Below are 16,290 nucleotides of genomic sequence, written 5' to 3' on the forward strand. Positions count from 1 at the left end.
TTACAATTTAGATAATAATTTTCAACTATTTCTTTTTATTTAGATATCAACTTTTGCAATTTTATATTTCTTTATTGATTCTCTTTAATATTTCTTTAAATATTCTGTATTAATAATGTATTATTATGCATATTAAATGAACATATATAGAAACAAATTATTAATATAATTTTCACATCATAACGTAATAATATTCTTTATTTCATTGAAGATAATGACAAGTAATGACATCATTTTTGCTTCCTCATAGAGGAAGCTTTGTGATGGTGAAAAAAACATTTTTCGAGATTTTAAAGGAAATAGATTTAGAATGTTTTAAAATGTCGAGAAATCATATTAGTGGAAAACTAGAAAATGTCCGGAAGTGTGTGCGTGCGTGCGCGAGCGCGCGCGCTCGTATGTGCGTGTATGTATATGTGTGCATGCGCGCGCACGAATATATGCAGATAAAAATCCTGTGTATCACAAAAAAATACAAAGAATAAAATGAAAATTATAATCTGCAAAATGTATATTCTGAATTACGTATATATCGTGAAAGTTTTCAGATCAACTTTGACAGATGGACTCCAGCACGCTTGGAACGCAACGCTTAAGGCGTTTATTACCACTACCACCACCACCACCACCACCACCATCACCACCTCCACTCATTTCCATTATCGTGTATCTTTCCTCTAGCAGAAAAACGGTCAGTATTCATTACCCAACTGACTGCAATGAACGTAGCTACGATAACAAGTACTGCCTAGTCACTACGCATATCAGAGATTACGTAAGGTGCCAAACATTATTAGATGTAACATATAGTGACGCGAAATCGTGACGAGCTCACTAAATCAACATGAAGGTGTTGCTCGCGGTTCTCTTCGCGATTTTGGTATGCGACCAAATTATCGCTAATGGTTACCGAATCCTCGGTGTGTTCCCGTTACAAGGCAAGAGTCATTGGATCATGCAAGAGGCACTGATGAAGGAATTGGCGAGACGCGGTCATCAGGTTGATGTGGTCACGCATTTCCCGCTGGAAAAGCCGATACCTAATTACACGGATATCAGCCTGAAGGGCAGTCTTCCACAAGTTACGAACAATATAACCGCGGTGGAATTAAATGCAGGTTTGAGCACTCCGTCTATATCCAAATTCTTTGCGATAGCTGGAAACGCCATTTGCGCGTTGTTGGACCACCCAAAAATACAAGAGCTGATTAAGAACCCACCGCAAGATCCCCCCTATGATATCGTCATACAAGAGGTATGCCCGATGTTTTCAAGTATATGTTCGATCATCCTTGCGTTGCATAAGAAAATTTCTATTATTTCGATTTAATTAAATATATTAATTATATCTGCGCGTAGCCATGGAGTTACATTTTTAATATAAATTATATAAATTTTTTTGGTGACTTTTCATGTTGATTTTATCTTCGAAAAGATATCGAACTATCGATTATATCTAGTATCCTATAAAATTTTGTAATTTTCTAATCTTTAGGGCCTTTATAATTAAATTTAAATTTCTGTTCCGTAAAATTTATTTAATACTAAATGCAGAATATAAGATTTTTGTAATTATTCATATCTTTGGAGCTTAATCCGCGAGAAAAGCTTTCGGCGTTCTTTATAACACAAAAGCTATTAGTATAAATCGACACATTTTTGTTAAGGAAAAACTTATTATTTAATTAAAAATTTCTGCAAAAATCTAGTAGGATATTATGTACTTATAAAAAAAATAAAATAAAATAATGATAATTTGTTTCTTCTCTCTACGAGTGATATCTCAAAGTAACATCGCGTCAAGGTCCAACTGTAACTTAACTGCATTATTAAATGATCGTGATCCGCGGTGCATTCAATATCAAGCGAGTGATTATATATAAGATGTAATTTATTGAGCGCAAATAATAATTAATCAATTGATTGACAATATGTGCAGTTGTTCACGGCACCGTGTTATCTAGCCTTCGGCCGTCATCTCAAAGTTCCCATAGTCACCACGGTAGCCACCGTTTTCCATGACTGGCTCAACGAGGTGTCCGGCAATCCGATGAATCCTGCTTACATCCCGAGCTTCTTCTCGGAGTACGGCCAAAACATGAATTTCAAGGAACGTTTGACAAATTTCCTATTGACGCATTATCTCTCTTGGGAAATGCATTATTATATGAATACCTATCAATTAAAATTTGTAAAGGAGCACTTCGGCATGGACTTGCCGCATATCAAGGATTTATATAGTGATGTAGCTTTGTATCTGGTCAATAGTCATCACTCGTTAAACGGAATCAGACCGATGACCACTAACGTGATCGAGGTCGGCGGTCTGCATCTCAAGGACGATAATCCACCGTTACCGGTATGTTTCAATGAGAATCGCTTTTTCCATTATTCGTAGCGCGTTCTTCTTGGATACAATGAGTAGAATCGAGATCTTTTTTATCGTAAATATAGTTTTATTTGTTTTCTCCTTTCGTTTAAGATCAAATATAAAAATGAGAAAATAACTAATTAAATAAAATCAAAGAAAATTTAATGAAATTTGTTGATATAAAATGTATTATTTAAATAAACATGCAGAACGTGATATTAATAAAAAATTAGAACAAAATAACATTTATGTTTTACGTGCACAGATATAAAATAGATTTTTATTAAAATAGTATTTGTTTCTATAATACCTATACGTGTTGATAATAACATAGACTGTTCACGTTTGCCACAAAATTTTCATTAAAAATGGGCAAAAACGTTTGATATTTCATTGACATATTAATGCGATTATACACAATTATGCGTATAACAATTATAAAACTATGACTACGTTTTCAGTGTATATTTAATAATTTTTTTATGGATACTCTTCTTTTTTTTCAAATACATCTCATATCATCGTGCAAGCAATATTTTTAAAATATGCTTGTTTCAAAATTCCATGCATTTAAAAATATGTTGTGCATGTGATAATCCCGTGTATATCTCATGGTAATCAGGAAGAATTACTTAACATCGTTATTTGCTCTAAGAATATGTATATAGAAATATGTATTATGTATAGGAAGTACAAAAATGGTTGGACGAGAGCAAGGATGGCTGTATCTACTTTACATTCGGTTCCATGATAAAGATCGAAACTTTTCCTAAAGAAATGATACAACAAATTTACGCGTCCTTCGAGAAGATTGCCCCGGTTCGCGTACTGATGAAGGTCGCGAAGAAAGAGGATCTGTTACCAGGTTTACCAAAGAACGTCATGACGCAATCGTGGTTCCCGCAGATCTCCGTTCTTAGTATGTATATAATTCTTGCCAGTCACTCCAATGTACTCACACTTTAGAGTTATAGAGTGTCAAAGTAACGAACTTTGTTCCTTCATAATTGTTTCGAGGATAAAAATTCGTAAATTTTGTATATTGCAGTAATATTTGCATATTAAAAATTACGTACAGTCAAATCAAATTCCTAAAACATTGAACCTAATAGAAATCGAATAATTGGTTTTCTGTACGAAAAAATACTCTATAATTTTTTAAATTATTATTAGTTTTGTGCACTGTGCATTTGTTCAATTCCCAATCGTAATATTTTCACAATAAAGAAAAAAACAGTGTCACTATGAATTTCGCAGAGCATAGAAACATACGAGCTTTCATTACGCATGGCGGGACCTTTGGGACGCAAGAGGCAATCTATTGCGGAGTTCCTTTGATTGGCATCCCTATGTTTGGCGATCAACGCATCAACATTCAAAATTATGTCAACAAAAAGGTGGCTATTTCGCTTAATTCAGTAAACGAAGTCACCGAGGAAAAATTAACTTCGGCAATAAATAACATCCTGAAGGACCCCTCCTATCGGTAAGTCCTTAAAGACTATAAACATTGGAAAGTCATTGTACAGTTGTCTGATGCTAATTGTAACGTGTTCATACTGTTCATCTGGGTTTAATGAAATCATAACATTGATCGAGAGAAACTGCAAACAAAGAATGTATCTCTGCTGAATTTACATAAGATATTGCGTTTAGTATAACGGCGATAATAACGTTATAATTCATATAACATTTTGTTATGAGAAAAAATACTAAATGAAGTCAAATATAATATACGTACAATATTAGTATTTTTTCTAATAATAAAATATTATTTATTGTTTAACTAAAAAAAATGTTATTCTACTTAACGTTAACATAATAAAATTGTGTAACTAACAATCAGAATATTAAAAAAACTTGAAAAGTCGAAACTTACTGCTTTAAATCTTATTAGCCCATTTATTGATCCGCAACCGGACCGTTCATATCGCGGAATAAACAGAGCATGTACTCATCTCTATTATAACCAAATCTTGCTTTACTCTCCAATGCATATCGTGAGTCAATTCTAATCAATCGGAATGTGCTTTAAATTCCACATCCATTTTAACTGCACGAATCCACATGAAACACGTTTTACGCGTAAAGGTTCAATAATAAGGACAAACGCTTCAACCGGACAGGACGAATAAAAAAAAAGAGAAAAGAAAATTATAAAATTTATATAAAAATCGTGCACTTTTGTAGCTACTAAAAAGTCAAAATTTTACGATCCAGCGTCAAACAAAAACGTGATATGACGAAAAATTTTGCTCATTGCAAATTTCCAAGTTTTGTCATAATATAATAGATTTTTGTCCATATAAACATTAATCTCGTTATATTGATTGCTAACAAACTTTTTTCTCTTACTCGTTTCAGTGAGAATGTAAAAAAATTGTCGAAGAAATTTCTCGATCGACCGACGAGTGCCTTGAATACATCTGTATTTTGGGTGGAGTATATCGCAAAATACGGAAACATACTTCAATCACCGGCACTTAACCTTTATTGGTGGCAACAGTGTCTACTAGACGTTTACGCCTTTATATTCGTCATATTTATCACGGTGCTTTATATCGCGCTGTTTATTCTTCGAAAATTAAAAAATCTCTTATTCGAATCGCACACTAGTGCAAAAAAGGACAATGCAGCAATGAAGTCAAAGAAGAAGTGAAGATGTTGTATAAATAACATTTCTCTTTGTTGTAGTGAATTTCTGCTCTTATTTAAATAATTTATTATGATTATAATAACTTTCAGATAGAGTTAGATTGCATCAAGAAGCATTATTCTATTGTTATCTTATTTTATTCTTTTCTCTAATATTCATTAAATCGTTGCGTTCGAGCAGTTTTACTCTCGACAGTCTCTGTCGCGAGAGTACATACTCTGATACATACTGATACATACTGATACCTACTAATGTACGCACGTGTTAATTCACCGTCCCATGATGGCCGACACGGTCACTCGTTCTATCCCCTAAACGCACCCATCCGGACGCTGGCTTATGCTCTCCTTAATCCTGTGTCCTCGGATCAAATCGTTTGATCCTGGTTTGGTCACGGACCCCTCCACTCCCCCTTGGGTCGTTTAAGATTCAGATATTTCGTCGCGGAAACCGAATTCGGTTTCAGATCCCGGCTTACTTTGAGTAGGAATATCATTTGAATCCGAAAGTATCACACCCGGCAACCGGTTCTCGTTATGCTACGACAATCGAATTCCACGAGAATGAGAATAATTTTTGCAAAAGAAAAGGAATTTGCTTAATTAGATTATCCTAATTAATAATATTATACGAGAATTGGTACGAAAGTAATGCCTTTTATTTTTTCTCATAAAATTTTATTTTTGAAACTATATAATATGGTTTTTAAAATATTTAGTTTTTATTGTGCACACTGTTGTTTTTTCACATAATCTCCATCTTTTTCTATGCACTTTTGCCATCTGTGAGTCAAATGTATATCAGTGCGGTAAAAGTCTTTGCTTTGAGTCTTGACGAACAGTTTTTTTCAGCTCTGATTACCATCTCTTCGGCCTACTGAAAGATACACTTCGTGGATATCATTTTCCAGATGACGACGAAGAAAAGTGTTAATCAAACTCTCAAGAATCAACGCAAAAGACTTTTATCGCATTAAAATGCAACGTCTGACTCATAGGTGGTAAAAGTGTACAGAAAAAGATAGAGATTATGCAGAAAAATAACAGTGTGTAAAAAAAAAACTGAACATTACTTCATGTAAAAATCATATTTCCAGAAATAAAATTGTCCCAGAAAAAAAATTAGGAGAAATTATTTTCGTACTGATTCTTATAAGTAAATAATTGCATAATGTCTGAGAAATACGATTTATGTTTATTATTTTTATTAGTTTAGTTATCATCGTTTGGGATATATCTAACGCTGGATGTTTGATTTTTATAGAAAGATTAAGATGTAAGGTATTATAAACAAAAAAATTATTTTATCAATTTTTCATAAGAAGGAGAATAATTTTTCAGAAATATGTCTCTTGCAACCATTATTCTCTATTTCAATCCTTCAATTATTCTTCCCTCTCAATATGCGAAATTGTTCTCTCCCCTATCCCCTCTCGTTTTGACACTATCGATGTATATACGATACGCGAAGTGGCGCTTAATATAAAAGCACGTCGGGCGATCCCCGAATTATTAATTATAATGAACAACAATCGAGTGACGCCAGGCCGCGGGCAACGGGTCGCATTTATCTTAATGACGTCACGGCGTGATGCACGAGTGGTTGAAATGTTAAGTAACGATATTAATAAATAGTGGAGTCCATGCGTGTGCAACGCGCGCGGCGCAATTGGGGGCCGCGGGGGCGCAACCCTTCGCAGCCACGAATCCGGGGGCGGCGGAACCACGCGCGCTCACGCGCGTGCGTATGCTCGTATGAGTGCACTCATTCTCCCCTCCCCCCTCCCCAGGCGAGAGAGAGGGTGCCGTGAATTATGAGCGCTCTGTGATATCGATGCATCAATTTGACTAAACGAAGGATTAATTTAATAACAAGTCAGCGGATGAGTCGTCGGATGATGTATAGAAGGGGGGGATGGAAGAGACTTGTTTCGAGAGGGGACAGGGGATATATGGACCCACGATGTGTTTTTTGTACCGCCCACTTATGGTGTTGCTTGATACTCTGTAAACATGATGGAGAAGAGAAAGAGAGAGAGCGAAAGAGAGGAGAGGCGGGTGGGCGGGAGGGAAACGCGGGTGCTCATATGGCGAGATTCTACGCCCTTCCCCTCCGGATCTGCAATAAGATTTTTGACATTCTATTCAGGATTTGTGATTTAGTGTCACAATACGGAATCTAAAGTTAATTGAATATGTTATTTTAATATGAACACATTTAAAGTACATTGGTAGAGAGTTATGGGTTATCTATTAGCGACAAAAGAGAGATTTCAAGATTCTGCTAACAGTGTTTTCCTGTAATTAGAAAATAAAAGGATAAGTGGCCTGTATATACATACAGAATATCTCAAATCTGGTCAAAAGAATTTCCGATACTTCGCCGATTCGAAAAGTCTGCTCGCAAGACGTTTACTCATTGTAGAATAGTTGATTATTTATTAATATTATATTTATATATAAAATCTCTTTCTTTTTTACTTCCAAACGACGTTGGTTGATCTTATATAGATATTTATGTAATTTGCGCTTATCCGCCATACATCCACACACAACGCAAAGCACAGGTTAATATACTTTTGTCTTTTTATGAGGACAAAAACTGTCTTTATCGAGGCAGACAGGATACGAGACGATATCACGCAATGAAAAACCGCCGGAGCTCTTCTTCTCTAATAATACAAGGAATCGAGCGCTCGTGCAATCCACTCTGAAACGTTTCGCCAATACGCGGAACAGCGGGTGGCGCAGAAGTAGCGACAGTAGTAGCAGCAGCGACGGCACGAGAGGAGGGTTGGAAATCACTTTCATCGCGACGTAATGTTACTAAGCGACAACTTCTCTCGCACCCTCTATCTGTCATGCCAATTAACCAGCCCTCTCTCCAGCCGTCGTCCCTTTACGGGCCTCTCTCTCTCTCTCTCTCTCTCTCTTTCTCTCTCTTTCTCTCTCTTCGGGAGAAGCTATCGGCCGGGATTTATGCGACCCTTCAGAGCAATATATTTTTCACGATTACGATACTTCTCAGGTCAATGGATTATGTAATATTCCGCGAGTACGGGGCGCATCTCAAGGTGCAGCGGGAGAAACTTTTAATGAGGGGCATTAGTCGTCGAGATCCGTTCAAAATGGTGCAAAACTTGCGAGTGAGAAATACGGTTAAGAGATGCCTTTTGCATTAAAATGGAAATGCGAGACATACAGTTTGGCCGTAAGTGTGTTAAATCGCGTATTCCTCGGAACGTGCAATTTTTTCAACTTTTAAAAAAACCTTTGTAGATAGACATTGTTTCGCTATCTGTTCTATCATTAAATCTGATTAATTATTACTTAGAAAGGACGCCTAAAAATTGACGTTGCGGGCCGTCTCGTAATAACGAATAAATGTTCTCCGAGTGAATCTTCTCATGCGTGGATAGCCTTATTTAAGTATCATACTACGATACCCAGGAAAAATGCAACACCACCAAGAACAATATCGAGGGTGTAGAATGACGGATTAATCGCTCAAGAATCAGCAATCTCGTCGTAGCCGCCATAAGGCGCGGGATAAAGCACACTCTCGCACCCCGATGACGCAGGAAAAAAAGATACAGGAAGCCATGATAGCAAAGATAAAGGAGCAAAGGGGGATAAGAGTGAGTGCCAAGAGCGAACGGGAAGAGAGAGGAGAAGAAAGAGAGAGAGGGAGAGAAAGAGAGAGAGAGAGAACGGAGAGAGCGAGTCGGCGGCGGGCGTAAAAAGGCAGGAGAACGATGGCAGGAGATCGTAAAGTAAGTTCGTGGCGTGGATGGCCACCTCGGGGCTCTCCTAATGGACAATAACCGCGATATATCGCCTCATTCCGGAGGATCCTCTCCCCGGCAACTGAATGACTACTTCCGTTCCTATATCGCGACTTTAAACGCAACTATGAATGCGCTTGGCTCTCGCGCAGTTATCCTACGTTATGCACCACTTCGGCGTCGTCGCTCGACAGAATTGCGTTATCGTGAGATACGATGGACGCACCGCCATGAAAGGAATCGGCGGATTAAGATAAATTCATGAAAGTTTGTTCTGCAAGATTATATATGAAGTTTTAATTTCTATTAAATTTAATTTAATAGAAATTAAAAAGATATTTTTCTTTCTTTTTCCCTTAATTGCTTCTTATTTATTTTATCATTTTAACTTTACACCTTATCAAGTTGTTTAGAATATATAGTGACGAATCCTTAGTCTAGTTTATTACGAAATATTTTTGTTTAATAGTACAATACTTTTGTTACATTTTCCATAAACTTTTTTTTAATCAAGTATATACCTACTTTTTATACGATGATATGAAGGTCATTAATGTGGAAGTTTTATTTTGCGGATTTTATCTCGGCATAAAACAAAATCGGCGCGGAATCGGTCGCGCGTTGCGCTTCACGAACGTCGGGAGCGGAAGACGTCGCGGCGTTCACGCGCAATCGCAAACGCAACGCTGACAATGCGATCGTTTGAAATTCAGTTAAAGGGCGTCCCTTCAATTACGGGGGCGTCGGACGCCGGCGCCAGCGCCGGCCGCATCAATAAAAGATAGACACGGCACACGAGGACCGCATTTCTCGCCCGAGGCTGCATTAGCAGCGCGCGTCAAATCGATTAGCGCGATTAATAACAGCAAACTGCGGCGATCTTGGGGGGGAGGGAAGCGAGCGCCCCGTTCTCTTTCATTAAACCCCCTTGCAACGCGACGTGATTCCTATAAGGGTGATTCCTATCTGTTTCTTCGAGATCGTCATCATTTTCTCTCTCAAATGTATAAAAATATAATAGGTATATAAAATATATAAATGAGACATTAAATAAAGATATGGATATATTTTGATTGTTCGTGAAAAATTACGAATCTCAGGAAAGTATAATGTTAAATTCGTAGTGTCAAATTATCTTACAATTACTTAATTATCAATTTGAGTCATTTTTAACCATTCCTATAGGTCACCATTGCTTTTACTCAATATGTCGTTAAATTAACTAATGAAGTTAAAATAATACTGTTTTGTGTTAAAATAATAAATTTTGACACACATATGGCTGTTAAAAATAAGAAAATGTTATTTAACTCAATAAGGTATTGGTTTCAATTTTATCCTTTAACATTCCACAGTGTACATTGCGCATATTATTAGAAGATTTAGCTAATTAAAGTACAAGTGGAACTCAATACTCAATTAGCTCTTTTAAATAAACGGATTGTTTGTCCCGCATGGGAGGCGAACGACATAAAATTTTTCTCTCTACAGTTTTTACCAGATACAAATTATTCTTTCGGAACAAATTAATTGCTCTTTTAGTTCGACAATTATATGTGAGATATCAGTTATTTTAATTTTAAGTAAAATGATCGCGACGCATTTAACGCTCGCGGGCTAACGATTACAGGAAATTCCTCCCGCGATACCGCGCGTCCCGCTTCGAGGAACGAGAAGACGCGATATCGACGGAGAACGGAGGATCCATCCATCGCCTTCGGCAACTGACGTACGATGAAAAAAGGCTCGTAAAAAAAGGCGAATCAATCATAAAGTTAGCCTTTTATTCCGCAAGAGAGCGGATAAAACGGCGCGCTCGCGGAACGGGGGAGTGCGCGGCGGGCGAGCAGTTGGTCGGCGGGCACCGCGGGGGGAAGAGGCGGAATATAAAGTTACGTAACACGTTTATTTCATTCCCGTCGATCCAATAAAAGTCCCAATAATAATTTTGGATGTTTTCCGATGCAACATGTTTGATTTAGTGTTGGACATTTTGTGATCGCATATCTGCCTCGTAAATCTCGCCGCGGTGGCGCCACTGCATAAAAATATCAAACGTCGATGTGTCCCGCGTTCAACCCCAATCCCGGGCGGTAAAATATTGCCCGCGATTCCGCGCGACGGAAATAGCCTTTCATGCCCCGCCGCCTGATAATTCCAGAATTTCGCAGATTTATACCCGGGAGAGGCCATGGAAGATACGCGCCCACGCCCGATCGCGCCCGTTATTATTAATCGCCGCGTACGTGTAACGATAAAGTGGGACGTTTAATTTTTAAAAATGGCCCCTAACGAATATCGCCGCGCCCGCGCCGGCCACTGGGTTTGCCGCTGTCCGGAAAAATATACGTCAAGATTATGCCGATTCGAGTACAATGTCGCGATCGAACGGCCGATCGGGCCGTATCATGATTGAGAATACAAAAAAAAGATTAACAAAAAAATAGTAAGCAAGGAAAATACAATCGCGCCACTTTGTGGCGAGTGATTTTGATGGCGGGCGTATATCAGTGCTCTGATGGTTGCGATCGGAGATTTCGATGCGCATAAGTAATAGTGATCGGTTGCGATCACGTTGTAGAGTATGAACTGAGGGGGAGGGGTAATTGCATAACCGTTAGGAACGGTGCGAAAGTTGATTTGCAACATGCGCGATTTACGTGATCGACGTCCCGCAATTAATATGTACCCATGCGAATTTCAAAAAGGCTCAGTGCTGGCTTGGTACTGGTGCCAGAATTACCAGTACTGGCTGACGATTCTGGGCCAGTACAACCTAAAGATCAGAGTCATTACTGGGACAATGTCGGAATGATAACACGGGTCCCAGTCTTGGCGCCAACTTTGGCCCGACACAGAGTACTAGTACGGGGACAACACTGATTACCAGTATTGGGCCAACTTTTGGCGCCAACTTTGGCCCGACACAGAGTACTAGTACGGGGACAATACTGATTACCATCGCTCGAGCAAAAAACTTTATAAATCCCCTCGCGGCATGTTGCTTTTGCGCGGTTGTTACCTCCGGCGCCGCTCGAGCAAAAAGTTAAGTCCCCTCGCGGCGTATTGCTTTCGCGCGGTTGTTACCTCCGGTCCTGAGCGAAAATTTTCCAAGTCGACCTAATACATCCCCAGTACTGAGCCGACTTTCGGCCGTAGATCAATATCATTAGATCAGCACCACCCATCAAGTCTTGGCAGCCAATATTGTGCCACTTCTGGGCCATGCGGACAACTCTGGCAAAAGTCCGACATTCGCACATGGTAGCTTTTTCGGAAGGTACATTGCTGTCCCAACGGCGCAATGGTACCTTTCGGAAAGATTTTTCGGTGGCGAGTGGATTACAGGAATTCTATTAGGGATTAAGAACGAATAGACAAGCTCCTTTCTCTTCGAATCGCATATAATGAGACTCCAAAATGAAAAATATCTACGCGTCTCTCTCGATCCGCCCTTTTCTAAAGAACACCATATCATACATTGTTAAATATCAAAGGATGAAATTTAAACTAATACCTTGAGTTAGATAACATCTTGTCTTGTTATTTTTAGCAACCATGTGTGTCGAAATTTATTATTTCTCAATACAAAATAATATTAATTTAATTTAATTGGTTTAGTTAAATTAACATCGTTTTAATTTTAGTTAACTTAACAACATATTGAAGAGCGACCTATAGGAATGGTTAAAAATGACTCAAATTAAGTATAATTTAACAATAACCGAACTCAACAGTGCGTACGCGTTTTGCTTAAATGCTACACGGCAACGAAAATGCATTTTTTTTGCCAGTATATGTTTTACCATTACCAAAATTGCATTTTAATACAAAATAATATTAATTTAACTTTTTTTTTCCGAAAAAACCGCGCCCCTCCGTGCAAGATGCGGAGAAAACTGGGCTCCGTCTTTCGGAAGAGACGTTAAACCGTCATGGTCCAAAGGAGGAAACAGTAAGGTAGTGTGGATGAATTGGAGGTTAGGGTTGGGTACGTCCCTTCAAAACGCCCTTTAAGGCCCCTTGGGGTATATAAAGTAAAATTCTTTATCTTTATCTTTTATTATAATTTAACTTTATTGGTTTAGTCAAATTAACATTGTTTTAGTTAAATTAATGACAAATTGAATAGGAGCAGTGGCGACCTATAGGAATGCCATGGTTAGAAATGACTCAAATTGAGTATAACTTAACCGTGTACGTCTTTTGTTTAAACGCTATACGGTAATAATGCACTTCTTTTCCGGCATGTTTTTCACCATTACCAGGGGCCGTATTCTGTTCCGCTAAAATCCGCTTACCGACAATTGTCGGTGTCGTTGCGCAGCTTTTACACGATATGAAAAACCTGCGCAACGACACTTATCGAACCGAAAGTTGTCGGTAGGCAGGAACGGAATACGGGCCCAGGATTGCAATTGGATTATATTGATTAATCGTGCACTCAAGACAATCCGATGCAGTTGCGTAGCGAGATGAGGTACCGTCACTTCTCTCAATGATAAATTCTGCAGTCATTCTTTTGTTTACAATTCTACGATAAGCGCTTGATTAATAACCGTGATTGCTTAACGACCTCGTGATGACAATCGATTTTATCATTAGAAGACACCGCGGTGTCTCATTCACCCCGCTGTCATAATTGTCCCCATTCATCTTATGCACTCTCCTCTATAATGTAACTTTCATTATCCAGCCGTCCATCGTCGATACTTGGTATCGAAACGTATTTTCGTATCCCATTTTCTATTTCTCGCGTGGCACGGAGAGAGGGGCCTAAAAAAAAACATATAAATGTTAGCGCTGCAGCATGTTAATAAGGACGAATAAAAAAATACAGTGGTTGTATCGGTCGAATCGATTACTCGGATATCACTGCTTTGGCGGCAACGCTTACAGCTTCCATAAGCCAAAACAGCTGCGCGATATCCGTTGCGTTCTCGGCAAAAATTTAGCTATCGAGCCACTTCAAGCTCGAATAAACAGAGCACTCCTTCTCGGTTTCTCCGGCGCGGAGCTCGTCGATATTACGCATAACGTCGGTCCATATCGCGCACTTAGCGCTACATACGCTCGAGATGTGGGCGCGGATCCGCGCTAAGAGCGAGAGTCGAATTTCGCGACGCGAAGCGGCAAGGGAACCCTGCCGATCGCACATCCGACGATTTCTTGCCGTAGATCGGCAAATCCATTCGTCTCCTACGTGTCGGGCGTCGAACGAGGAACGGAGCGAGCATCCGGGCGTCCCGAAATAATGACGCTCTCCGGGCGAGAAAAGGATTGCCCGGGCGCGGATTATTGAATTGGCACGAGACAACGAATGGGAGCGCACACTCCCATCGGAATATTAAAATAATCTGCCATTACTTTAATAAATCTGTCCCTCCGTTTTCCGGCGCTCCGGCTTCCTCGGAGCTGCCTCCCCTCGCCCACCCCTTCTTCTCCTTTACCCGCTCACCCCATCGGCCCTCCTCGACCCGCCTTCTAGCCGGGCTCCTCTCGAGAGCGCGAGAGCACTCGAGGCAGGCAGTCGCAGATGTCACTGTACCCCTAATGAGCGCGCTATTTTTCACGAGTATTTTTATCCCGTTTATTGGCTGCCCGCTTCACAAACTGTCGGCTGGTTATTAATCATACGGCTCTTACAACTCTGGTTTTATTTCCTCTAAGGATAAAGAATGGCGGAGGGGCGGCGAAGAAAATGTCGAGGGGAACGAGAGCAACTCTCGCCTCTGCTTTCTCGCTCTTGCGTATACGCGCGCGCGCGAGCTGTTCCTTCATTAATGTTATTAAACCGGCTTCCATGGACGCCGTCCTCGCCCCGGTCGTGACTCCACTTCGCGACTTACGGCCGACTTTTCGCCGAATCCTGTGCATCGCGGAAGACTCGTAGGGCTTCGTAGTCTATACACGAATCGTAAAAAGGATGCTGCACGCGCGAATGAATTCATAGGTTTCACTGATCGAATCCGAATACGCAATTTGACTTACGTCACTTTCGACCATCTAAACGTCGCTCAAGGATCATTACATTTGTGGATAATTTTATTTTTTTATTACTAGAATATATTAATAGCATAACACCTCAATTAACTCATCTTTACATCTTCAAAAGTTAACATTTTCTCAACGCTATCTCCGAATCTTGATCTACTTTTTTTTCTAAAATAAAAATTATCAATTTTGTTAATGTATGTTACAAATTTACATTTTTCGTTTGTTCTATTGTATTTATCTGCAGACGCTTACCTGCTAGACGCACTAATAAATTTTTTTCTTTACATAAAGAACAGCTTTCAACGTGGCGTTAAGAACAAGATCACTAACTGTTTTCTACGTAGATCTACGTAGGCTGACGTAAAATAAGTATTTCTACGTTTACAGGTGATGGAAGTATCCTCAGAATGAGGTAAAAATATTGTTCCACATCGACAAAGAACTCAGCTTTAAAAGGCTGCATTCGCGGGCGGGATTCATTCATGAGCGATATAACATCGAGGATCTCCGGCATGAACATCCATATGATGTACACAATGACAATCGTAAATTTTCTAATACAATCATTATCAGTCAGTATACAATCATCTACATAAAAAAAAATGAAAATTTTTGAATACATCAGTGATGGCGAGGCTACTGTAATATTTTGCTTCTTTAACACAATAGGACTATATTTTTAAGTATAACAATATATATACTCAATATAAGATTATAAATATATATCGTGCATAAATAATGCCAATGAAAAAATCATTTAATTTTTTTTTAAATACTGTTTCTATTATTACATTCTACTGCAAGCTCTCAAAAAATTTTATTTCATAAAAATATTTTAATACGTGATACAAGGGAAAAATTGGGAAGAGTTTAGGAAAAAAGTGTGGGGAAATTCAGCTATGACTCCAATTATTCTTGGAAAAGTCCACATTCATTTAATTCGATGACAGCGATTATAACAAACGCATTTTAAAATTAAAATTATGATATAAATCGTTAAGGATGTTCTGGAAGTACCGGTCTAACCAAAAGTCATGCAAAAAATATTTAAAACACCGATATTAATTCTCCAAGGATCCAAAGACAAAAAAAATGAATATAAATAGTTACGGCAGATCTAATAGAATGTAAAATAAAAAATGTAGATTTAGTGACTGTAAATAACTGTTACTGCTTTTTTTTTATTTTTTCGTTTAGAAAATCTCGAAAAGAAATGTTTGTAAATCGTTTCAAATTTTATTGTCATACGTTTCGTTTGTTGATGATCTACTTGTGTGTAAAATATCGTTATATTGGTAGCATTTTTTAATTTTACACTTTTTTCTGTGATGCCATAAGGCCATAAGGTTACGTGCATGTTAAAGTCTCGGATATTCAAAAATTGATAACTTTTTGTCTGAATTGTGAATTGATCTGAAATTTGACCACGAACTTTAAAAGAGCAGCATACAGAATATTAAATTTTCATCAACTTTGTAGCAT

General features: G+C 38.6%; 1 protein-coding gene across 5 annotated transcripts; it reads left to right on the forward strand.

Annotated features, from left to right (window-relative positions):
* The first annotated feature begins 697 nt into the window (after nucleotides 1–697).
* Nucleotides 698–16,283, forward strand: LOC143898771 (UDP-glucosyltransferase 2-like). Of its 5 annotated transcripts, none has more exons than XM_077408486.1 (6): nucleotides 701–775; nucleotides 939–1,255; nucleotides 1,940–2,359; nucleotides 3,059–3,290; nucleotides 3,629–3,857; nucleotides 4,736–5,105. In XM_077408486.1, the coding sequence occupies exons 2-6, from the start codon at nucleotides 956–958 to the stop codon at nucleotides 5,028–5,030; spliced, it is 1,476 nt and encodes a 491-aa protein (XP_077264612.1). In that variant the 5' UTR covers nucleotides 701–775; nucleotides 939–955; the 3' UTR covers nucleotides 5,031–5,105. The 5 variants fall into 5 exon arrangements, with proteins under 5 accessions (XP_077264635.1, XP_077264630.1, XP_077264602.1 ...); XM_077408495.1 differs by having other exon boundaries at nucleotides 728–780; XM_077408509.1 differs by lacking the exon at nucleotides 4,736–5,105 and adding an exon at nucleotides 15,196–16,283 and having other exon boundaries at nucleotides 698–1,255.
* The last annotated feature ends 7 nt before the right edge of the window (nucleotides 16,284–16,290 follow it).

Source organism: Temnothorax americanus, unplaced genomic scaffold, assembly GCF_048541705.1.
Source record: "Temnothorax americanus isolate GAGA-0224 unplaced genomic scaffold, ASM4854170v1 Scaffold10, whole genome shotgun sequence".
NCBI lineage: Eukaryota > Metazoa > Arthropoda > Insecta > Hymenoptera > Formicidae > Temnothorax > Temnothorax americanus.

Excerpts from the sequence above, each read along its gene's own strand:
- LOC143898771 (XM_077408476.1), top strand. The coding sequence starts at position 845 with ATGAAGGTGTTGCTCGCGGTTCTCTTCGCGATTTTGGTATGCGACCAA. Across the intron at positions 2,360-3,058 it reads ACGATAATCCACCGTTACCG|GAAGTACAAAAATGGTTGGA; the intron begins GTATGTTTCAAT and ends TATTATGTATAG. Across the intron at positions 3,858-4,735 it reads CTGAAGGACCCCTCCTATCG|TGAGAATGTAAAAAAATTGT; the intron begins GTAAGTCCTTAA and ends TACTCGTTTCAG.